General features: G+C 39.0%; 1 protein-coding gene across 8 annotated transcripts in view; it reads right to left on the bottom strand.

Annotated features, from left to right (window-relative positions):
- The window catches only part of ZDHHC14 (zinc finger DHHC-type palmitoyltransferase 14), a 58,910-nt gene that overhangs the window by 21,134 nt on the left and 12,354 nt on the right, over positions 1-25,422 (bottom strand). For 6 of the 8 annotated variants that reach the window (XM_033144070.1, XM_033144071.1, XM_033144064.1 and 3 more), the window contains exons 2-5: positions 16,654-16,826; positions 9,703-9,861; positions 3,407-3,544; positions 543-591 (exon numbers count right to left, since the gene is read on the bottom strand). In XM_033144070.1, coding sequence (XP_032999961.1) covers positions 543-591; positions 3,407-3,544; positions 9,703-9,861; positions 16,654-16,826 — 519 coding nt within the window. The remainder of the gene's footprint in view (positions 1-542; positions 592-3,406; positions 3,545-9,702; positions 9,862-16,653; positions 16,827-25,422) is intronic. The other 2 variants (XM_033144065.1, XM_033144067.1) reach the window with 1 other exon arrangement.

The following is a 25,422-nucleotide window of genomic DNA, read 5'->3' as shown; positions in this document are numbered from 1 at the left end:
AGCAACAGTCAGGTAAAACATGTAACAGTAGTTCCAAATATTTGAAAGAGAGGCACAACTTATTGTTAGGTTCCTTCCCATTTTGTTTCTGGATTTGCTGCTACTTCTGCTGATAATGCTGGAAGTACCTAACAAGTTCTCTTTAAGTAAACTGGGTAAATTATCACCCAATGCAAAATCTTTCTGCCAGGAAGTTTAATTCTAAAAACATACTCTCTCTTTTTATTACTTCTGATAAAATCACTTGCTTGCTCAAACTGTATAACTGCTTTTATAAAAAAAATGAAAACCATTTTCAGATTCTAGTAATAAATGTTTAAAACTATATACATTACTAAGTGTCATTTACAGTATAAAATAGGGGCTATCCAAATTGCTGTGTGTAAATCCAGAGAGAGGGATTACTTGAAGTATGTCCGAATTTCATATAACTGCATAACCCAAATGTTTGTCAAAGAGTAAACAACTCTAAATAAATCTAGATAGTAATGCTTTTAAAATTTATACAACAGCATGCAGATGCACTCCAGTTGAAAGGATATCTTGCAGGACTGTCCTTGAGTGCATTTAAGAACCCTGTTTGTTGAGATCCTGTAGAAAGAATAAATGTAAATATTAAATGATGATATATACTGTCTACATAAAAACATATCTCAAAATCCAATATACAGTTAGAGTTTCAAAGAACTACAACACAAATTTTGCTAAATTTAGCCTTGAAATTTCAGCAAAAATGGGAAGTTTTAAAACCAGAATTAACATATGCTGGATGTTTTCTCAATAGTAACACATTAATGTCTGCAGACACCAGTTCCCCATTAATAAGTTTTCTGGTTATCAATCTGTTCATTTCTATCCTATTATGGTGGAAAAACACTGCAAGATTATTTTTCAGCATGAAAGGTATCCATAAATATACTTTCTCTCAAACAAAAATGTTTCTGTTGGATCAGGAAATCCTGTAAATGCATCATAATATGACCCAAATTCCAAGCTGCTTACGGATTTCTCTGGATACAATTAGGAGACATGATGCAAGGAGCCAGCAATGGATTCTTGCTTTAACTCATTAATTTGTTCAGCAAAAAATAATGACAAGCAATTGTCAAATTAAGGTCTAGATCTATTTTTAACTGCTGACATTTAGGGACAGAGAAAGCTGGGCACTGTGTTGACTCTGTGCCCTGGCAAGAAGTCCCAGCCACCTAACTGAACAACACAGGGCTTTCTAAGACTACCTCCAGGAGGGAATATCTGTTGGACTGTCAGCCTCAAAAACAGCATTAGTTCATGTTAAAGGAGCTGGTGAAATGGACTTATCTGCTATCCAAATCTTGCACTTCAACTGCAATTGACAGTGGGATTTTTAAACATATATTTATGAAAATCTCTTGTATATACTCCCTTAAAAATATTTTAACTGCTTTATTAATTTTGTGTTATGTCTCTGTGTTAAATGGGGGAGGGGAAGAGACAAGAGTCTGTAAACACAAGCTAGTGGTTACAGGCAGGGGGAGGTATGGTGGTAGTGGGGTAAGTAAGGGCCAGCTGGTTGAGAAGGAGAAGCCACTCTAGTGCCATCCTCTTCCACAATAATGTAACCTCAGGATTCCTTAACATGTTGCTATTTAATGCAACATGTCATTTTACAGTAAGACATCAATTATCCATTATCTGGTCATGGAGGAAGAGGCTCATCTAGTCTATCTCATCATCACTTGACAGGGCAAAAAAAGCCAGTCTCTCCTGGCTTTACACTTTATGCTGTCTACCGTGTTCCAGAGTTGCAGAAGAAACATTGTTGTGGTTTATAAAAACAATTGGCCAAAAAATAATAATATTTAAAATTTGTTATGGTCTACAGGGATTCCATCTCCCTCCCAATGCTTACTATTAGGTTGGGTGCTGATCTGGGTTGTTTGTACTTGGTGTTGTATACTAGGGACACGGTGGGATTGTTGTTTGTGCACCAACCACCCTTCTACCAATCAGTCTCCCCACCTGAGCTGGCTGAGTTGAAACTGATAATCTTATGGGATCACAACATCATTTCAAAGCAGCCTTATCAGAAAATATTCAGGACTTCATGGTTGCCATGATAACCATGGGGCTGTCACAATGCGTCATGGACCAACCCATGTGGCAGGTCACAATGTAGACCTGGAACTCTCAACTAGGCAGGAAGATGCTGGTCCGTAAATGGAACGAGCACAAAGGATCATTTTTTGCCACAGCTCTCCGTGCCCTGGTAACTTGGAAGCTGGATTATTCCAATGTGCTTTACATGGGGCTGCCTTTGAAGACAGTTTGAAAATTGCAGCTAGTCCATAACACTGTGGTTAGGCTGTTAACATGGACCAGGCAAAGAGATTTCATCTTGCCTGTGCTGAAGCAACTCCACTGGCTCCCATAAATATTTTGAGCTCACTTCAAAGCGCTGGTATTAATTTTAAAGCACTACATGACTTAGGACCCAGATAACTGTTGGAAGCATCCCCCTGTATCAATTCATATCATCTGCAGCTTTTTTCCAGGTCTTCCTGCCATTATAAGTGTGGCAGGTGGAAACTGGAGAGACACTTTGCTTCCTTGCCTTTGGAAATACATTGCCAGGTGCCTACTTAGAGACTTTGTCATTTAGACACCAGGCATTTCTGTTTTCACTGACTTTAAAAAACTGCTAATGTAAGCATTTAGAGTGGTTGATTTTATTGAATAGGCTGCTGCTACTTCAATTTTAATTTGCTGTATTAGTCTATGTGATTTATTATTAATTAATTTATTAAATTGTAAAACTGTGTTTCTTACTACTCTGTAAGTTGTCCTAGGAACATAAATCACCTGTCAATTTCATTACATATCTTTAGGTGGCAGGCAAAAACATTCTTCTCCCAGGCCTTTGGCTAATTAAACAATCTGCGGGCTTTAAAACTGGTGTTTGTTTTGTATTATGTACCTTTGTGTTTTTATACCGTAGATTGCCCTGTGATCTTCAGGTGAATGGCGGTATATAAGTTTAATAATAAAATATGCAAATTAATAAATACAAAAGGTTGTGAACGTTGACCAACTTTTGGAAATTATTTTGTTTGCCAATAGGGTTTTCCAGTCAGCAAGGCAGGCCACAAACCAAGGAACCAGTGAAACCAATCTGCAGGAAAACTGAGAGCAGTCCAGAATGTTCCCTTTATATTAACTGTTCAGCAGTACAACAAATAAAACTGAATAAAATGCATCTGCCTTAAGATTCTGAATTAAGAAGCAAGCTTAACAGTTGAAAATCTTGTTAATGATCAAACTAGGTACACCATTTTGGGTATATTCTGAATGTCCAAAAGATTAAAATGAAAAACAGGCTTTGAAGCAAATGGCTACATATGTAATCTGATTGTACTAGCATACTTACGATGGATGATGTGGGTGATAACGAATGCAAATATAAAGACTGTCAGAAAAGACAGAGATAAAATAAACATATAAAAAAATCTGTAGTTTCTTTTCCCCACACAGTTGCCTACCCAGGGACAATGGTGATCAAACCGTTCTGAAAGAAAAGGCAGAAAAAAAGTAAGACAATTACAAACAACAACAAAACAACAACAGACCTGCTTGAGAAAATCATTGTAGCCATGTTAAGGTGTCTACCTGAAGATGCAGTCAAGTAAAACTGGTGATGGGGAAGATGTGTGTGCAAGCCCCACCCTCAAGGTCACATGAACTGCTTTTAGATCTTCACATGACAACTACCGATGTCTGTAGGGAATTTAAAATGTGTTCAACTCAACACACTCAAACTCTCCTCAAGAACAGAAACCCTTATTAGCCTGGGATCAACTGAAAATGCTTTAAAACCTTCTAATGCCCTTTGCACTAATCATACAATGATCTTAAGAGCTGTTGGCACACACATATATCCCTGTCCCCGGTTTTAGTTATCACATGTTCATGTGTATGCTTGAATATAAATGACAAAAACATGACCCAATATTGGATGTTTAAATGCATATTTTTATCATAGTCCTTAGTCTTTTTTTATAAATCTCTTTCAAAGTACAGTTAATTTACAAGCCATGAATAGAACAGGGAACTGAGGGAAAGGGAACAATTACATTTCTCCCCATTCTTTTAACACTTTCTACTGCAGGATAGCTCAGTTGGTACGGCATGAGACCCTTAATTTCAGGGTTGTGAGTTTGAGTCCCACATTGGGCAAAAAGATTCCTGCATTTCAAAGGGTTGGACTAGATTACCCTCATGGTCCCTTCCAACTCTACAATTCTATGATTCTGCCTCAGTCCAGGGCATAGCATAGCTGTCAACTTTTCCCTTTTCTTGCGAGGAATCCTATTCGGAATAAGGGAATTCCCCTTTAAAAAAAGGAAAAAGTTGACAGCTATGGTCCAGGGAGTATGAGAAGGTAGTGATTTGGAGGAGAACGTCATATGAACAACAGAGAATGGAGGTACAGGAAGCTTACGATCAACATTAAATTTGATTATTTAATTTATATACAGCTTAATATAGTAAAAATATCTCTAAGCAGTGTACAGAAAACTGAACAAAAGACAACTTAAACATAATATTACAAAAATACACAGTTAAATATAAGTGTTGCATTAATACAAGGTTATTAACATATATAAATCTATATCAGTTCATTTTCCTTCTGACACCCCTCCCTCTCAGCCTCCAGGTTCTCACCCAGGGTTCAGCAAAGTCTCATCTCACCACAAAAAGTCTCAGATGATAGTATGGATGAACTCAGAATCAGAGAAGTTAAGATAAGTTCTCTTGACTGGTTGGAAGGATGGGTAGAGTCAGCTTTTGTACACAAAAGACTCAATCAGTATTGTCAAAAACCACTGCTGAAAAACTAATGGGATAGAAGATACAGGGGCCTTTGTATAACATACCAGCAGCCTGGCTAATTCAACTGATATCATTCACATCTGTGCTTGTTTGGCAATATGTAATGTTGTGGTTTCCTTTGTAGCCCCTATGATTTCATAATTTATGTGCATCCATTTTGGGGATGTTCTTTTTATCTGTTGTTTTTTAAAAAAAACCCATTGTGGATGCTTGCAGTACATACTGCCTTTTTCTGCATTTGAAACATTCGTAAACGCAGCATCATAAGAATCCTGCAATTTCAAAGCTAGTAATTATTTCCTGCAGATATAGGAAAAGATACATAGCACCTTCAAAGAACTTGGGTTTAAGACTAAGAGACTAACTTTTAGCAAGTCAACTGCTCCTGCAATTTTTTTACTTGCTTTACTAGAATTAGAACAGAATAGTGCCCCTGGGTTATACACAGACTTCCAAGGCTGTTTCCATAGCCTAAACAAATTCATGCAGGCACTGTGTAGCAACTGTGAGGTGAGTGGGGGGGAGAGGTTCACATATTTACTGGCCTTGGTAGCAAGCTGGTATTTGTTAATGAACCTAATCTTCCCCATGACTTTTCAATCTAAGAAGGGAACGTTTTGCAGAGAACTTTGACCTCATGCAGGGCTTATGAGTGCCCCAAATCTCAGGCCACAATTTGAGATTAGCCCCTGGCTCTCTTTTCTTTGTGTGGACTTCATCCGGCTCATGGGCCTTACAATATGTACCTTCAAACTCAGGGACAGGAAACCAAAAAGGAAATTGAAAGGGCTCTATGAAAACTTAATATTGGACTGTTTCCCAGCTGCAGTTGTTCATACAATTTCTCTGTTTCTGAGTAGAATATTAATAGTTTTCAGTTAGGATTAGATAGCATTAAAAGAGAACATTAGTGATAGAAATATTCAGAACTATGTGTGTTAATGGCAGGATTTAACACAGTGGGCAGTATCCAACTAAGTCATTCTGTTGGTGCAAGGTTTTCCACTTGTGCAACAGAACTTTCCCCCCTCCTTCCCCCTGTATGTCCCCATATCTATTCTGGCATTCCCCACAACCCTCTAGAATAGATTTAGGGAGAGTGCAGGGTGCATTCAGGGAGGGGAAAGTGGGGAATTCCTCTTGCAGAAGCAGAAACCCTTGTGTTAGTGGAACTAGTTAGTTGAATACAGCTCAGCAGTCCCCCCCTCCCCCAAGGTGGCTATCAGTGACTACTTGCCATGATGGCTATGTTCTGCCTCCACTGTTGGAGGCAATATGCCTCTAAATATCAGTTGCTGGGAATTGCAAGGGGAGAGAGTGCTGCTGTGCTCAATTACTCCATAGGCATCTGACTGGTCACTGCCCTTGGCCTGATCTAGCAGGGCTTTTCTTATGTTCCTATTGGATTTTGCCCTGCTTTTGTATCCTGGAGGGAAAAATCTATCTTTCTGTTCAAGAGACTGGTCAAGGCCCATTTCAGATAAATTGCTGCAAGATTATCTTAAGTTTTCCTCTGGGTTAAGGACACATCAACCACATCCTATATATTCTACCTCAGAAACAATGGTTGCTTACCATGAAGGCACATTCAGTACAAATCTGTTTCATGAATAGTTCAAGCTCCTTGAATGGTCAGTAAACCATGAAATACAAAAGGATCACCTGTTGTAATCACCCCCACATCTTTAATTATAAAGGTATTAAAAGATTGCTCTTCAAGGATTACTTTGAACAGTAGAAATTACCTTGGAGTTAGAGCTAGCTTTGTTCAACAAGAACAGTTATCAAAAAAACAAGGATAAGGATATAGAAATAGTGGGGTCCAAAAAATCCCACCCTTATGGGGTGTGTGTGTGTGTGTGTGTGTGTGTCCCAAATGATGTAAAACAAATCAATTCACATTTATTACAGAAAGCAAGTACAAAAAACCTTAAAATTCATATTTGTGCATTCAATTCTTTTTTTTCATACACACTTAACAGTATAGTATAAAATATAAAGGTAACAAGAAATCTAGAGAAAAACGGATGGGGGGAGAGAGATTAGGAGGAAGGGTGTACTAGTTTAATTCTTGTTTATATACCCTGTAGTATTGAAAAATCACTAAATACATTAGATACCCATAAGGTATAAAATAAGAAAGAAACTATGTCTAGAACTTTCACCACATACCTTACCATTTCATAATGAATTTTTAACAAGTAAACATGGTTTGTTAGGTCAATATGATCTCAAACAAGATTGAACTCTGCTAAAAATTTAATATCTGAGCAAGATGTAAAATCATTAGTTGAAATTTCATTGGCAATGGGCAGCACAGGACCCCACTATTCCAGTACTTTCGAACGAGAGAAGCATTATTAGCTTGAATTAGAATACATGGAGGTAACAGAGACTACAGCAGAAATTTTATTTATATCTGAAAACAACAAGTACTTAACAAGTCAGTTCTGTTTTATTATTTTTGAATTCGATAACAAGGCAGGGACACTTTTGAGGATATCGGCTAGTGATCTACAGCAGGAATTAAGTACTGAGGGATACAACTGGATTTGGTTTAAGATTCTAGCAAGAACAACATCTGTGGAGTTAAAAGAAGAATTGTATAACATATTTGACTCCCTATAGACTCAGTAGGATATATTCACCAGTACAAAGTAACTGTTGGAGATGTAGTAGGCCTGAAACAGCTTTCTTGCATATAGTTCAGAGCTGCCCAATTATATAGCTGTATGTATTTTTAATCTGAAATTTTATTACAGAAATACTTGGTTACAAGTTTACCTTAATCTTAAAAGAGTTTTATTAAATTATTAAAGAGGAGGATTTCAAGGTAATATTAAATCTATTATTTGCTGCAAAAATAAGCACTGCAAAAGCATGGGAGGGGGAAACACCCCCTTTTATTTTAGAATGGTTTGAAAGAATCTGGGTTATTGTTATATTGATAAAATTAATATAGAAAAGGAAATAATGGTTAAATGCATATTTAGAATGCTGGACAGTTTATGGACACTTTATGCGGAACAACAGATTTCAGGAAAATATATTTAAGTACAAATTATTTTCCATATTCTAGTATTATACTATGTATACAACTATTGTGTAAATGTTGCAAATGACAATAAATTGGGAAGCTGACTTATAGTGTGTTCAATAAAACTAAGAAAAAAACAATTAAAATAATAAATCACAATTACACACTATGTAACTTAATTTACGCTATCACAATCTTACACAGGTGGGGGAATAAAAAAATAAAGAGTACTGATCCTTGTTCTCTGTTTAGTTTCCCCCTACCTGTACGCCCAGTGGATTTTCCTCGCTTACCTGAGATAGGGCTCTCTCTCAATCAGAGCCTGGTAAGCAGCCCCTCTGAAGGGGGCAGTTCCGGAGGTTCCTGTCTTTGTACAATTTTGCCTCTGCACACGAACCCACGGAACTGAACCCTTGTGTAAGTGGCAGGCCCACTGTATATTTAAAAAAGAGCACCTGAGGACAATAAGGAGAATATGCAGCAGACAAGCTGTAACCTTTGCTCCCCATCCCATACTCAACTTTAACCCATCCTCAATCTGAATTAGGTATACACAAGGTGAGTCTTTTAAAAGAGGCTCTGTGGAACATGTGTACTCTGCATCCACAGGGCCTCTTTTAAAGGACTCACCCTGTTCTATACTGTATTATATTGTCTGAGTTACAGAGAATCTTCAATGCAGGCATCCTCCCACTTACGCGCGATCAACTCGCACACAACCACATATATGTGCGGCACCAGGAAATAAATAAATAATTCAATTCTAACCTGAAATGGTGGGAGAGTTGAAAAGTCTTGTGGCTCGCGAGGAGACCCTTCCCTAAGCCCAAAGAGGATGTCAGTGAGCCAAGAAGCCCAGAAAAAAAGACTCCAAGGGCTCCAAAATGGTGCACAAGAGCTCTTGCTGTTGCCACACTACCCAGGTCTGTCAATATATTCTGGATTCTAGACTCCACAAGCAGAATGTGTGTGTGTGGTGACAAGACTACTTTTAAGCACAGATTTCAAAGTGGCCTTTGGGGAGGTAAGTATGGATGAAATACGTTTCAACAGGCACTTTAAACATTATCCCCTTATTTAGCCCTCAACACCAAAGTTGGGACACTGTATTCAAAACCAAAGTTAAGCCATTATATTCCATACCAAACTAGTAAGAAAGCTAGGACAGTGCATTATCTTTTATTTTTACTGCAAAAATGTATGCCCTGTTAAAATGGATGTTATATTTAAGCTTTCTTTGTTTTGCCCCAGGTTTCCAGATGTTCTGACTCACAAAAGATTCCTACTATAAATGTGACAGGTGTAGCCTGTGGCTCTGAATCAACCCAAAGCTCCATGGTTTTATTTCAAATTGAACAAAGAATTGAGAGATGAATCACTGTGACTCTTAACAAGAGGGGATGCTCAAACAGGAAAACTGAATTGAAATGGAATCGATATAGTGCACAAACAGAAAAGTTTAGCATGTTGAAAACTTTACTTTTGGCTCTATCAAGCCCGACAACACACAAAAAAAGTTATACTTTCATAGAATTGGAAGGAATCCTGAGGGTCATCTAGCCCAACCCCCTGCAATGCAACCTCGGCTTAAAAACGTCCAGTGAAGGAGAGTCAACAATCTCCCAAGGGAGTCTGTTCCACTGTTGAACAGCTTTTACTGTCAGAAAGTTCTTCCTGCTGTTTAATCAAAATCTCCCTTTCATCATGAGAAACACCAAAATATACTGACCAGTATATATTAATCTTTCATTATAGCTAGCAAGAATGTATATTGTTTTTTGTGTGTTTTTACTCACCTACACAGTTATCACAAAGGCTGCAATGTGAGGCACGAGGTGGGCGAAAAATCTTGCAGGTAAAACAGTATTTTAACTTTACTGTCTGCCCATTGATGAGTACTTCTTTTGTTCTGGGAGGTGGACGGTACCCTCCTGAACTGGAGCCATTTGCAATTTCTAAATATGGAAATAAAAACAAGAAGTCGAAAGACTGAGTTTTCATCCAGTATATTTGGAATAAGTACATTACTGTAATTTTTAATATAATCTATATGAATTGGAAATAGTTAACTAAAATTGTCCTTTAAATCCTTTTTATAAATAAGGAGGGTAATATATAACAAATTGAACCATATTAGGTCCTCTTTTGATTGAAAACATAATGTTATATGAGGAGCTTTACTTGTCCCAAATGCATAGTGTCAACAACAAAGATGACATGCAGAAAAATCTGTTAATTCCTACATTTCCTTTGGAGGGAAATTAGTCCTGAAGGTGTTTAGTCCAAACATCTTATGCATTATGATCATTCCTGCATCCATACAGTACTGCATGGTTCTTTTCAGGAGGCTATAGTCCTATGCTAACTTACTGGGGAGTGACCCCGCTGAACTCAATGGACCCTACTTCCAAGTTAACCTGCATAGGTATTGTTTTCTGATTGTAGATTTCATTCTCTAAGGACAAACACAGTAAGAGACCTCTGTGCCAACCATAAAGCAGTGCTGTAGAAGGGGGCAGGGGGCTAGCCAGGTTTCTTGCCCCAGGTAAAGCCTCTAGAGGGCACCATTGAGTGTGTGTATACACAAATGCATATGGGGTGTGTGTACCAAACTGGGTCTTCGACATGAGTGAAATAAAGCCTAATTTCATCCTTGCATAAAGTGCTAAACTACGTGCATATTATTATATGCATATATTTGTCTTACCCATAATATTTATATATTTGCAGTATCTGTATGTTAAAGTATATTGAAAACGTATTAACCTGAAGAATACCGGTACTTTTAACAATGTTTTAAATTGCATATTACAGTAATTGTGTTTTTATTTTAATTTATAGTTTTAATTGTTTTGTTTTACATTGGGAGACACTCAGACAGGTGATATAAATGGAGTTAATTTATTATCTGGAAGTAAGCTCCATTGAATTCAGTAATACTTATTTCAGAGTAGAAAGGTAGCAACCAAACCCAAAATAATTTGCTTATTCGTGTTGCTACCTTCACATGGCCAGTTTTTGTGTGTTGACTTAAAACAAATGAGTCTCATCTCCATTCACATAAATAAAAGATCTGTTAGATGAGTTTATCTACACAAAGTCATACGTAGAACCCTTGTTGCTCTTCCCAATGCTGTTAATTCTGCTGCATCTTTATTATCATCTGTGGCCCTGAGAGGCCTTCTGTGACCTGATTTAACTCCAGCAGAGCACTTGGCATCTTCTGAAGCACCCTTTTTGCTGGCAAGGCAACTTTTTGTTGGTGGTGGCAAATTTGCACTTTGCTCTAAATACTTTGAGGACATACCTCCTCCAATTAAAACATTTCAGTTCTGTACTACCAATAACTTATGGTGGCATTTGGGATTCTCTTTCATATTTTCTGCTCACAGCCCTGAGAATAAGGCTGACAATGAAAAGTCCAAGGTCTCCTAGGGAGCTTCATAGATGAACCATGATTTTAACCCTGGTTTCCTATACCTTAGTCCATTTAAAATCCTTCCACAGTGTGGGAAAAAGCCATAGAAGCGAATAAATTGGGGTGGGGGGTGGGGATAATCTTTTTCCATAGGGCTGACATTTTAGTGGGGTCCTTGTTAACAGTTCTGTGTGACACCTTTAAGATTGATCAGTTCAGGCTCCAGGCCTATTTGGTAGCCATCCCTATAGAATTTAGTGGGAAATACTTCTGCGTAATGTATGGTTATTGTGACATTAGTCCACACTAGAATGGGTCTCTGCTTTCACAATTTATTATAAACCAAGGTCAAACACTGTTTCATTTAGTCGAATGTAATGCTTTTGTATCCATACCTTTGCAAGGGAGGGGGATGGGAAGAAAACCAGAACAAACTGGGTTATCTGGCATGTAGAATTCTTCTTTCTTTAGTTATTACTTACTCTGAACTTTACAGGACAGATTAAGCTCTGAAACTCATTTGGGAATTCTCAAAAGCAATGTTGTAATGTGTAATAGCAGGTTCCCTTAGAAAACAAGGGCATCACAGGGAATCTGTGGCACAGCAATTTTGAATGCATGTACTTGTGTGAACATTATCCCTTCCTGACCTAAAATACTTCATAAAAACGTGGCACACACATTGAGAGCAAATGAAAAAATGACTTTATTTATTATGCAGGAACACCACAGTGTTAGTACACAAAAGCAGCATGCTTTGTAAGGGTAGTTAATATGGCCTATTTTGCAGTACCTGAGTACAGGAAAAATCTGTGACAATCCTCCAATTAATAAGGATTTAAAAAAACAAACACTGCATTCTGTGTGACTAGCTAACATCTGAAGGCTCTTTATACTTCTGCCACTCTGTTTGGTAAGAACAGAACTTAATCAAATTGCATAATGATCACTTAAACCAACTACTAATATGTCCACATCAATACCATGAGTACAATTAACTATCCCAAATAGAAGTACTTTGTGCCCAAACTGAATAACTCATTAAATTAGAAATCCTTAAATGAACCGAAGACATCAAATTAAAGTTGAAGTATAAATGTAATGACATCCAAGATGATCAGACAGCATCCACTCCAGTGCATCTGCTCAAAGAATTTTACAAATTCCCAGATACTCGTATTTGCCATGGCAAGATAGCACCTAACACATTTATTCTGCATTATGCTCTAAGATAATCACAACATGTTGGATCTTTTTTAACTTAATAACCAACTGAAAGCAGTCTTGGCTGCCAGAGTACACACATAAATAAGCAGAGTGGCACAATAAAACCTTACGGTTTGTAATATTAGGGTAGGAATTACAAGCCACTGAACAGTTTCTGACGTTAACAAGATTCAGTATGACCTTAATTAACCATACCCCAAACTAATGAAAAAGGTCCTTGACCAAATCCTTCAAACTCTATACTTAATTCAGCCCTCACATAAATATATATGCAAATATATATGCAAATGTTATTTAGAGGATGAACTTCTTTGCTTATCTCCTTCCTCAAACTTGTACAGTGAACAAATGCTACATACCGTATTTTTCGCTCCATAAGACACACTTTTGTCCTCCTAAAAAGTAAGGGGAAATATCTGTGCTTCTTATGGAGCGAATGGTGGTCCCTGGAGCTGAATTGCCCAGGGGCCAAAAGAGGATCATGCTTTTTATTTTACAAAGAGAAAAGGGGGTGTTGAAAGGACCCCGCTCAGCAGCTGATCAGCAAGAGATCGGGAGAGAGATAAGAGTCCCAGCTCCCTTTCAGCCCTGCCCTCCATTGTTGAATGTGCTGCAGAGGGAGGTTGTTTGTTTTCCCAGCAACATGTGACTGGCTGATTAGATTATCTGTCTGGAAACTGTAGAAAAGGCTCCCTTTCCTTTAGAAGCTGCAGAAATGTGAGTTGAACCCCATAAAAATGGGGCTTTTCCTCTTTGCTTTCCCCCCTTTGCAAAAGGAGCTTTGCTTTTCCCCCTTTGCAAAAAAGCTGCAAAACTTTTAGCTGATCCTCAAAAAATAGGGCTTTTCCCTTTGCAAAAAAGCTGCAAAACTTTTAGCTGATCCTCCAAAAAACCAGGACTTTTCCCTTTGCAAAAAAGCTGCAAAACTTTTAGCTGATCCTCAAAAAACAGGGCTTTTAGAGGAGGAAAACCAGAAAAAATATTTTTTTATCATGTTTCCTCCTCTAAAAACGAGGTGTGCCCATGGTCCGGTGCGCCCTATGGAGCAAAAAATATGGTCCCTCAATTTGCAAGTGTTCATAAATACTGATATCAGTCTAAAAGTTTGTGCTCTTAGCCAAGAAAACTACGTGCAATTTTCTCCCTGGTTTCCTAACCTGTAACTTCATCTGGTTTCACCACTACAGGAATAGATGCAAGACAGTACCTTTCAACATAAAACATTCTCTTCTAACTTATTTATACTGTATTAACAGCTGTTTCCAAAGGCTTATTATGCAGTTTCATTATTTATAGCTGGAAAGAGGGAACAGCAGTTGGCTCATTCAAAGCAAGCAAACGAACTCTTTATTTGGACCATCTACATTTAAAATGCTGAAAGCAAGCTTTAATGTTGCAAGATTCTTCCAGGAGAAAAAAATACAACCCCCACCCCCAATGGTGCTGCATTGGATATTTACCCAGTCTTACAGATTTGATCTCAAATATGCTGGAAGATGGAGGAAATTAGTTGAAGCAAACACTACGGAATCCTCTAGGTGTTCCAATGAAGCAGGGATAGAGAGGAAGTAGGAACGACTTGCACTTCGATCATTTATTGATGATAGGGGCAGATACATGTTGCCCAATGTGATGTCAAAAATGTGCGTTTTTCATGGGTCTTGGAGGAAATGGGAATGGAAGAATTAACTACTTCCTTTTCCTCCAATGCTGCTTTTTTGAAACTTCTGAAGTGGTCCATATTGGAGCCTGGCAAAACAATTTAGAACTTTTGCTGTATTAAAGTGCATGTTCCAGTTATCAAACGAAATTACACAACCACTTTGTGTCTTGATGTTTAGGCAGCTACTGAAGATATTTTTGTACGAGAAGGCTTTTAAAAATGAAATGATAACTGTACAATTGCAGGGATTGTTATATTGCTTTTAGTTTATTGGGTTTTGTAATTTTTGTATTTTATCTTATTTTAATTTATTGTATTGTGCTGTTTGTACACCACCTCAGTAACTTTTGGTTGTGAAGGAATTCATAAATCTGCAGATATATAAATAAGAGACAGTGGAAGACCTCCAATGTAACAACTGACATTACCTCCTGTTAGAAAAAGGAATTTAGCCCATCACTACACAAATACACAAAGCTTTTCAACAGTTTAGATCTGGGATGGTGAACTTGATAATATGCTAATTTATGGGTGATTTAAACATTTGCTCATGGAATGTTTGACGGCTGGGAACAGTAATAAAAAAGAAAAAGTATCAAACAACTTAATGAAACAATGACACAACAGTCTCCTCAGTGTTTGAAACCCCCCTTGTTCTAGACAAGGGGTCAGCAAACTTTTTCAGCAGGGGGCTGGTCCACTGTCCCTCAGACTTTGGGGGGGGGCAGACTATATTTTGGGAGGGGGGGAGAACGAATTCTTATGCCCCACAAATAACCCAGAGATGCATTTTAAAGAAAAGCACATATTCTACTCATGTAAAAACATGGATTCCCGGACTGTCCGCAGGCCAGATTTAGAAGAATGGGCCGGATCCGGCCCCTGGGCCTTAGTTTGCCTACCCATTTTGCGACAGTAAATTTCATTAGTGCAAGTAGTTTCTGAGCTCTGGGTGCAGTACTGCACCTATGATTTCAGATTAAAACTGCAGAGTGGAAGGAAAGGAGGACCTTTCTACTTCCCCACTTCCCCCTTAAGAGTATTAGGGTGTGGGCAGGGGAAGGACTGGACCATGTGAAAAATGAACATAATATTTTAACTGCAGTTCAATCATTTTCAGCTTTGTATTCTTGTTATTAAAAAAGCGCGCCAAGACATTCCATTGTTGCACCCGTAACCTAGGTTTAAGGTGCCATTTAGCTCCTAGCTTTCATATATCAGTTTCTAACACTGATCACCCTCATTCAGGTATCTCACCAAAATGACAGCAAACAAACCAAAAGCCACCATTGTCTAATTATACACAGAGCATTTTCATGACTTATCGATTATTATTTATTAAATATCTATACTGCCCTTCATTCAAAGATCACAGGGTGGTTTACAATATAAAAACTCAAAAATGTATACAATAACAACAAACAAGAACACCTCCCCCCAATTTAAAAGGCCATAGATTGTTTAATTAGCCAAAGGCCTAGGAGAAGAATGTTTTTGCCTGGTGCCTAATGGTATGTAACGATGGTGTCAAGCGAGCCTCCCTGGGAAGAGCATTCCACAAGCAGGGAGCCACCACAGAAAAGGCCCGCCCCTCTCTGGACCTCTTGGGAAGGAGGCACACAAAGAAGGGCCTCAGATGCTGATCACAAGGTCCAGGTTGATTCATATGGGGACAGATGGTTCTTGAGTATTGCAGTCCAGAACTACTTAAAGCTTTATAAGTCAAAACCAGCACTTTGAATTGGGCCTGGAAACTAATAGGCAACCAGTTATTTAGGGCCAGGATTGGTGTTATATGCTCAAACCGTCTTGCCCCAGTGAGCAACTTGGCCGCCAAAATCTGCAATAGCTAGTTTCCAAAACTTTTTCAGAGGTAGCCCCACATATAACGTGTTGCAGTAATCTAACCTAGAGGTTACCAAACATGGAGAACAGAAGTTAGGCTATCCCCTGCCCAGATAAGGGTACAGCTGGACTACTGGCAGAAGCTGGTGGAATGCACTTTGCACCACCATGGCCATCTGAGCCTAAAGTGACAGCAATGGATCCAGATGTACAGTACCCCCAACTGTGTAGATCAGGGATGGCGAACCCTTGACCCACAGCCAGATTTCTTCCAGTCCTCTGGGTCCCCACCTGCCTATCAGCAGGGAGAGATTAAAAATCACACTGCTATATGCCTGTGCCTCCTGAAAGGGAATTCACATAACTCGTAGGAGCCAACTCCTAGGGGCCATGTAGGCTTTGCCCCCCACAATAAAATATTTGGGGGGGGGGCTGCCTTCCCCTAAAGTTGGCGGAAATTTACAGTCAAACAGTTTGTGTGCTCTGAGTCAACAAGTAGGTGATGTTGCCATTCAGCATGCACACACTTGTCTGCACACATACGAACACACACACACACAAAGTTACAAAGGAAATGATGGGACAACAACAGACCTTCAGTGTTACCTATTTGTCTTTCAAGATCTGCTGCTTCATCTGGTGTTGCACGAGGCAGGACTCCAGGATCACTGAAGCTAGTACGTAGCAAGGTCCCCATAACAAAAAAGAACAGAATTGCTCCTACTGCAGGAATAGCAGGTGTAATCTGATCTGATAAATATCGACAACTGTAAAACAGAGAAAAATTGAAAGTTTAAGGGTTATTAATACTGCATAATACACCTTTTACCCTGGTTTTGGAAACCCGAGATAATTTTTAGGACCCACCCCATTCCTATAAATGTAATTTGTTTTAACTGTTTTTAAGATTGAATTTTAAATTGCTATAATCTGCCCTATGACCTTATGATAAAGGGAGGGTAAGAAATCAAATTATTATTAGTAGCAATAATGCAGCTGATGTAAGTTCCATCATTGTAAGGGAATTAGGTATGGGGGAAGAGAACTCCTGCAAAGCCATTCCAGATAACCAGCTTAGAGAAGTCATTTCCCCATGAAGCACAAAACCAAAAAAGCTCAAATTTTATTTGAGAACTTATTTATTTCACAAATTTTCTGAGTGTGCATTCAGATTATGTTTTCCACCACTACCACCATTTTGTACTCAAGGAGGGCTCTGGTGCAGGCCCAGACTCACTTTCTATTTTCCCACCTTATTTTCTAGGCATCAGTAGGCCTAAATTCTTGCGTTAACATAGGATCTCCTGAGCCAGTCATTTACTTCTCCTTGGAGCAAATGGAGCAGAAGTAGTGAAAGAACCCACGGTTTACTACAGATCATTTCCAGGGATATGATCTATGCTTCTGTACACTTTAGTAACATTTCCTGAAATGTTAACACCCTCTTTGTTTATTTGTTTAAAGTGAGGCACTAGCATGATGTTATGTACAAAAACAAAAGAAAGGATAGAGTGCATTGATAAGAGATGCAAAGCCTTTTCTAAATGACATCTCTTTTAATGTTCTGGGTTATGTACGTATAGCAGTGTGGTTAAAATGTAATATAGTTCCCAGTTTTATTTGTACTCCCTGCCTTCTTCGATTTTAAAAATTAATGTTTCCTGAGGGATCTTAATCACTTGCAGCAAAATCAAAAACTTAAAGACTAACAGATTTATTACAAGATAAGATTTTGAGGACTCAAGCCCCTTTTGCCTGATGCTGTTGCACAAACAATTCGGAAAATAAATAACTCTTCTATGTATAGAAGAGCATCCTTGCCACTGACTTTCAGGCATCTCTTGAATACTTTTTTATGCCAACAGGCCTATGCAGCTTTTAAAACTTCTTGATTAGCCAGTGTTATGATTCTTATTATCGTTTTGTATTGCTTTTATGGTGTTTTATATTTTATTTTATATATTGTTGTATACCACCTCGATATTTTATGAGTTAGAGGTATATAAGTATGTTTATTAATTAAATAAAAATGTTATTGTTGACAGATATTTGAAATTTAAATATTAGCTTTAAAAACTTAAGAAAACAATATGCCTAGCATTTTATATTGCATAAAGAGACAGCTGCAGAAAAGCAAGTTATGACCTCTGCAATGTATCCATGCTGTATTATATGCTATACAGCATAATCCTGGCAACTGACAAAAGAGAAGACTTGCCTCCATCATGGGCTGAATGAAGTCTAGCTGCTGAACCGCACTTCTTACTTCAGTGGGAGCTGTTGACTGATAACACCAGGAAAGACCAAAGACGAGGGCAGGAAATGCTGCCCTTATAAATCTGGTGCCATATGGACTTCATGTTATTTCTGTTCCTAATACTACAAAATCTTTTGCAAACCACTTTTGAGTCTCTTCTGGGACAATAAAAGGGGACATACTAAATAAATAAATAAAACCCTTTTAATTTGATTTCTGGAGTATCCTAATTTAAGAACTAGAACTTCTTAAAAGCTTAAATTATTAAGATCACATGGGTATATATCATTTACTTGGTGAATTTCAGGGTTATTGCAATGAATGCATATCAGTCTAGGCTGAATTTGTGTGCAGAGAGTTGAATAAATGATTCACTGTGATGAATGGTGTAGATTCCCTCACAAGGAATTACAGTAATGTATTTTCATGCTGAACTAATTCACCACGGGATACACTCAATCCAAGCAGGTCTTCACAGGCATGGTTTACACTTCACAACCTGTGCGTTTACAAGTAGCACCTAATTATTTGTATTACACTGAAGTATTTATAGGCTACTGTCCTCAATTCAAGGCAACTCAAAATATCAACACACATATTTTAAATGCAACAATAACACTAAAACAGGAAATTCGTAACAGATACGTTAGAAGAGGAAAAGTATAACGAAAGCATAATAGATCATAACAAACAAATACCCTCTGGAAGAACTATCCCAAAAGAAATGAGAGAGAAAGGACTCTACTGTATATCTCATCTGGGAGGGTATTCCACAGCCCTGAGGTGACAGTAATGAAGACCCTGTTTCTGACAGCTGATAATTCCATAGCAAAAGTGCTTGAAAACAGAGGCCGGTGCAGCAATCACAACTACCATGGGGCACAACAGAGGGAGAAGTAGTTTCTAAGGTATGTGGATCACAGGCTGTGACCAGATTTAAAAGTAAATAAGCACCAGCCCCTTGCATTCAGTCTGGAAGCATGCTAGCAATCAGTGCAGTTGTTGCAGAATTGGCCAAGTATGATCACAGACAATAACCATAGTTAGCAGACAAGGAGCATCCTGCTGACTCATAGAAATTCTCCCTTCTTTTCCTTTTCAGTATTAACAGTAGCATAGTTTTGTGCCATGGTTTCTTTAATCATTAGTAAACCAGCACCAAATCCTGCTTTCAAACTCTAGTGTAAAGCAAACAACGGTTAGCTTTCTCAGTGCAGAATTCAGCGGCTCACTAGGGCAAAACAGTTTGTGCATTTAACACCAATCCTAGCCCAACGGCACTGGCTGCCAGTGAGCTTCTAAGCACAATTAAAAGTGCTCATTTTCATCTGCAAAGCCTTAAACAGCTCAGAACCGCAATACCTCAAGGACTGCCTCTCCCCATATGAACCAATCTGGACCCTGCAACCATCATCTGAGGCCCTTCTTCGTATGCCTCCTCCATGAAAGGTCTGGAGGGAAGCAACACAAGAACAAGCATTTTCTGTGGTGGCTCCCCATTTGTGGAATGCTCTTTCCAGAGCATTCATTACATTTCTTCAAGTACCAAGCAAAAAAAATCCTCTTCTCCCAGGCCTTTAGCTAATTAATCTATCTGTGGCTTTTAAAGCAGGAGGGGGGGCATTTTTCTTGTTTGCTACTATGTTATGTATTTTTGTGTTTTTATATGGTAAGCCGCCTTGTGATCTTCAGGTGGAGAGTGGTATAGAAATATACAACAACAAACAACAACAACAACAACAACAACAAGTAGTAGTTTTGGTGCTGATTTAAGTCCAACTAGGGCTAGCTAACCTGTGAGTGTCCAGATGTTGATGAAATACAACTCCCATTATCATCATTAACCATTTGCCTTGCTGGTTGAGGAGTTATAGTTCAGCAACATCTGGAGGGACACAAGTTCTTCACCAGGGGTTTTACACCATGGCTAATACTGAAAAGGGAAAGGAGAGGTGGATCTAGGTGGGAGACACGAGGAAGGAGTGGGCAGGATCCCACTTGACACTTCCATCAGTGTCAAAACCAACAGAAATTACCGGTACAGGACCGTACATTGCCAGGGGTACAGGGAGCTCACATATTTAAAGTTACTCATTAAAAGGAAACCTAGAAAAAATGACTGTTTTACTAGTTTGTACTGAGCTTTGGATTGTAGCCAGAACAGACACATTCTCTTTGATCTTGGTGATCTGACAGTACTGTCTATTCCTGAAACAAACTGCAACTGTCACTATGTTAATTGCAAAATATTCATTAAAACTGGCTACAAAATACTTTATTAAAAAAATAATTTGTTCAGACTGAATCCTGTTGCCACCTACAGTGCTAAATTGCAGAAGACCAAGATTCTAATCTGAATCTGCAAAACTACAAATATCAAATGTACCAGTAAACTAAGCTAACAGTAAGCTTTTCTCCATGTTCTTCTGCTTTTCCTTCCCCGGTTTATCTCTAACACTCAGTTACTTTGTGTTTGAAGGCTTACAGGGGAATGGGAGGAAACAGAAATTGCCAGAGAATTTAATCTGCTGCATCTGGGTTTTACAAAAACAAAAACATTGCTATAATCCTTTATATTCCTGCTATTTAACATATACTTACTTATATTAGCAAAAGAACTAATTTGCCAATACAACTTCAAAGTAACTTTTAATAGCCCACCAAGACAGATTTGAGTCAAGTATTTGAAGAATGCCATAAAACCATCCGTGTAAGATGGCCTTTCACTCTAAGGGAAACTATTTCCTTGTCACAATTTATATTGTCACTTTAGACAGTTATGAGAAAAAGCACACAATTGAATCATGCAAACTATCATACAATGTGATTCTACTGCTGAACAAAACACCCAAGAGCAGATACCGCCCAGGAACCATAGAAGATGCCTGCTAAATTACAACACAAGCATCCTTTTAGCAAAATATTGCATTTCTGCCAGAAGTTGTCATCCCAGAAGGACAAGATGAAAACATGCAAATAATTCTTCTGGATATTATCAAGTATTTGAAATCCCAGTACACTGCTTAGTCTAGAAATCAACAGTTTTGTATAACAGGAAATGGGTAACATGTGTAGAAAAGTTCTAAATGTTTTTGTTTAGATAAACAAGTTTGGGGCCCAAAATAACTCATTGTTCAGAACTATGAGACATATACTTGCCAGATGTTGACACACATTGTGGCTATGGCCTCTGGTCAAATTTTAAGTTATGCTTAATGCTAATTTTGGCAATGATGAAACAACAAATTAAAATTTGTAAACCATTGTAGTATGATAGCAGGAAGAACAGGGTGAGAGTTCTCTCATCTCCTCTTCACACCATTCATCAATATAGACACATACTTGAGATTGTATACAATACTGGCCGTCTTGTGGACAGTCACACTTGTGGACATATCACAAACAGCAAATTTACTATGGTGCATACTCACAAGTGTTCATCCTTCCTATTTCCACCCACCCTACCCCCACAATGATTCTGCCCATCAGCCTTTGTCATATTCACAAAGACTAACTCTCGCATGTCTTCACACACAGAAATTGAACCCTTCAGAGTGTTCTCCTCCCAGTATTGTGCTATTGTTCTTTCTTGCATTTGGTTCTTGTTCTCTAGAGCTTCCACTTTGGAGGTTAGATCGTTCATTAGTACCTTCAGGGGAGCCACTGCGGCCTCCAGTTTTTCTGCTAATTTTTCTGCTAATTTCGCTTCCATTTCCCTTAGATCTCGTTTCGTTGTTGGGTGGTCATCATCTTGGAGGGGTGTTGTGGTCTCAGCGCTGTTTGCCATCTCCCTGGTTGGTGCCATCTTAATCTCCCTGATGATTTTGGTTTGAGGTCTGCTTAGCATCCTCTTGGAGTATGGCGTGTTGCGGTTAGGGGTTGTGGCGCTGGTGGTTCCTGGGTGTTGCTGGGTTGTTGAGCTGATCAGGCGTTGTTGACTGGTGGCTTTTGCAGAGCATTTGGATTAGGTGGTCATTTATGTCACTTCTGGGCTGTGCTTTAAGAACTTCTCTAGGAATTCCATAATTGCGTTGGCAGTGCCGTCAAGGCGGGGGTCAGGTAAGCAGTAAGATGGTTAGACCGACAGACGGACAGTTCACATAAAAGTGTGTGTGTGGGGGGGGGGGTTAGCAGGCAGAGATGCAGGGGGCCAGAAGGGTAGGCCAGGGGAAATGTGTGTGTGTTTGGGGGGGGTTGTATATACCCGGAGGGGGTATTGGGGTCCGGTTAAAGAAAACAAAGGTGAGGGTGAGAAGTAAACAGTGAGATGAATGGAAAAATATAAGGAAAATTTTCTAAAAAGGGAGGGAAATGAGGTAAGAATAAAGTACAGGTGTTGGTAAGGAAGGAGGACAATAACAACAGCAAACAAAGCAAAAGAAAAGGGGAGAAGGAAAGATAAAAATGGAATAAAAATCCCCCCTTTTGGGGTGGGGGTGGGAAGTGTGTTTTACATACTATGTTTAATTTTTTAGAGAGGGTGGTGATAGTAGCGGGGCGATGGAGGGAGTATGGCTCCCTCCGTAAAAACTGACTAAGAAATTAAAGGGGATTAAAAAAAATAAAAATAAGAGTAGAGATAGAAAATAAAGATTTCTGTTGTCCCCCCCCCCTTTCCTCAAAAAATAGAAATGAGGGTGGGAGATAGAAAGTGAGGTAAGTGAGGTTTCCCTCTGGCGTCGGTGCTGGCAGTGTTGGAGGTAGGAGCGGTGGGGCCTGGGCTCCTTCCTCTCCTCCCCTCCTGCTTTCGTGCTGGCTCCAAGGTCCTCCTGACTTCAGAGCTTCAGGTGGCTGGGTGTCCTTGGCCCTGACTTGGTCAAGGTCACGGGGGGGGTGCGGTTTGCTCCGGGCGCCCCCAGTCGTCGGGGCTCCTTTTTCTTTCCCCTTTTCTTCTTTTTCTGCTGGCTCCTTAGGCCTCCAAGCCCCGGAGCTCCGCTGGTGTGTGGGCGGGCGTTTTCAGCCCCAGCTTGAGGCGAATCGCTAGGTGAGCGTTTCGCGGTTCCCCTGGTTGACTCACTGGGTGCCCCCAGTTCAACCCCCATAACGGTGTTAGCGGCAGCGATCCTGGTGGTCCAGGAGCCTGCCAGGCACTGCAGTTAACGCTGGCTGCCTTCAGGAGCTCCGTGGCAGTCACCATATTGCCTCCCCGGAAGTCCAAACTGCCTGTTTCCAAACTTTTATCACAATAAGTTTCATTTAAGTCTATTCACAATCAAGGGTAAAACAAAGCAAGAATATAATTCCCCTAGCAATGCTTACTTTAGGACTCTAAATTATCTGGGAATAGATCTTAGGCAGAAGTGGGAGGAACTGAAAAAGTTAAATTGCATTCTATTTCAAGAAGCTATTTTAAAAATTCACATACAGAAGAATTACAAAAAAGAATGCCAAGACAAACATATTATACTTCATCTGTAAGGATTTATAATTTGATCTCTGCAAGTTTCATTCAAAACCAAATTTTAGGATTACAGATTAAACAACTGCATTGGTTATTTTGTCAATGACAACATTCATTTGACACTGAAATATTGCTGCAGTTGCAAAAGGAAAATTAGCAGTGTTCAAAAGAGAAAGTGTCATTAAAAACCTCAAGCAATTTACTGTCCTAGCCATTTCAGCTCATGTTGGTGTGTGCCAAAAAGGATGGAAATCTCATATTATATTATTATTTTGCCTGGAAAAGGCAAGCAACATTATGTCACCAAAACTGCAGTCTATGCATACAGCTAAAGAATTAGAAAAAGTGACACATTGGACTGCCACAAAAGCAATTTATTCAGTACCTCCGGAACAGAAAAAATGTTTCATATAAAAATCCAGATAGTCAATCAAGCAAATGTACAAGAACCTACAGGTCATCATAACAAATCTGATGGGCACAAAGCTTTTAAAATGTAAAAATTCTGAAGTTGAGATGGTAGCCAAGTTAATTTCACTGAGAGTAAACGCACATCTTCAGTTTATACTGCAGTACATGTTTTTATTTATTTAATTCATATTCCATCTGTTTTCCATTATAAACCCAAGGCGGTTACATGTACCGGTAATTCCCAGAAGATCACTCAGCCAGGCACTGACCAGCCCCAGACCTGCTTAGCTTCAGCAAGGTGATGGCCTCATGTACTTTCAGATGATAGCCTGGGATCTCACACAATGTAGCTTGTTATCTCAACTCCAATATTTTAGAAATGTCATGAAATATCCTGATGCTTGAAGATGAGTAATGGTTATAGCTAATTCACACATGCAGCTATTGCTGATACCCTAACTCAGGGTTGAGAAACCTGTGGCATTCCAGGTGTTGATGGGAGCTGAAGTTAAGTAACTAACATATGGAGAACTGCACATTAGCCACCCCTGCCCTAAATTACCACACTGTACATCACACCACATGAACTCACTTCTATTTCATTTCCACTTTAAACTAGTTTATAAACTATATACAGACTGAACTTGCCTAGGCAATATTTTTTAATTTTCAACCACAATTCATGGAAACCTGGGTATCGGAATCCATAAAAAGTTTGTGTTGGGATTACTGCACATGTGGAAAAACAGTGCTGGACAGACTTATTCTCAAATGCTGCATCAGTTACACAGACACTCATAAATCATGCAAGAAGCGGTTTGTGTACGTTCCATTTTCAAAGATACATTAACTTCACATGCATTCTTTCTGCAAAATAATTAGTCAGCTTTTAAATAAGTTTGCTTTTGATCTGAACCACAAACATTGACATATTGTCAAGACACTGCACTTGCTGGCATTAAGCTAACACTAATGCAACCAAATGTTTTAGTTCCTTTAAGGCAGCATTCCCCAATCTGCTGTCTGCCAGATGTTGTTGGATTCCTAACTCCTATCAGCCCCAGTCAGTGTGGCCAATAGTCAGGAACAATGAGAGCTGGAGTCCGACAACAGCTGGAGAGCACTTGATTGTGGATGCCCTTCTTTAAGGTGTATCACTGAAGAGGAAATTTAAATAAGGGGAAATGCTTGAATTATATATTTTTTTTGTTCAGTTGTATTGCAAAGTGCTGAGGAAAAAAAGTAATCACAAAGAAAAATCAATCACTTTGTTAGCAGCTTTATTCAATATAAA

This window comes from Lacerta agilis, chromosome 3, assembly GCF_009819535.1.
Source record: "Lacerta agilis isolate rLacAgi1 chromosome 3, rLacAgi1.pri, whole genome shotgun sequence".
Taxonomy (NCBI): Eukaryota; Metazoa; Chordata; class Lepidosauria; order Squamata; family Lacertidae; genus Lacerta; species Lacerta agilis.
This window is presented reverse-complemented; position numbering and strand designations above follow the sequence as displayed.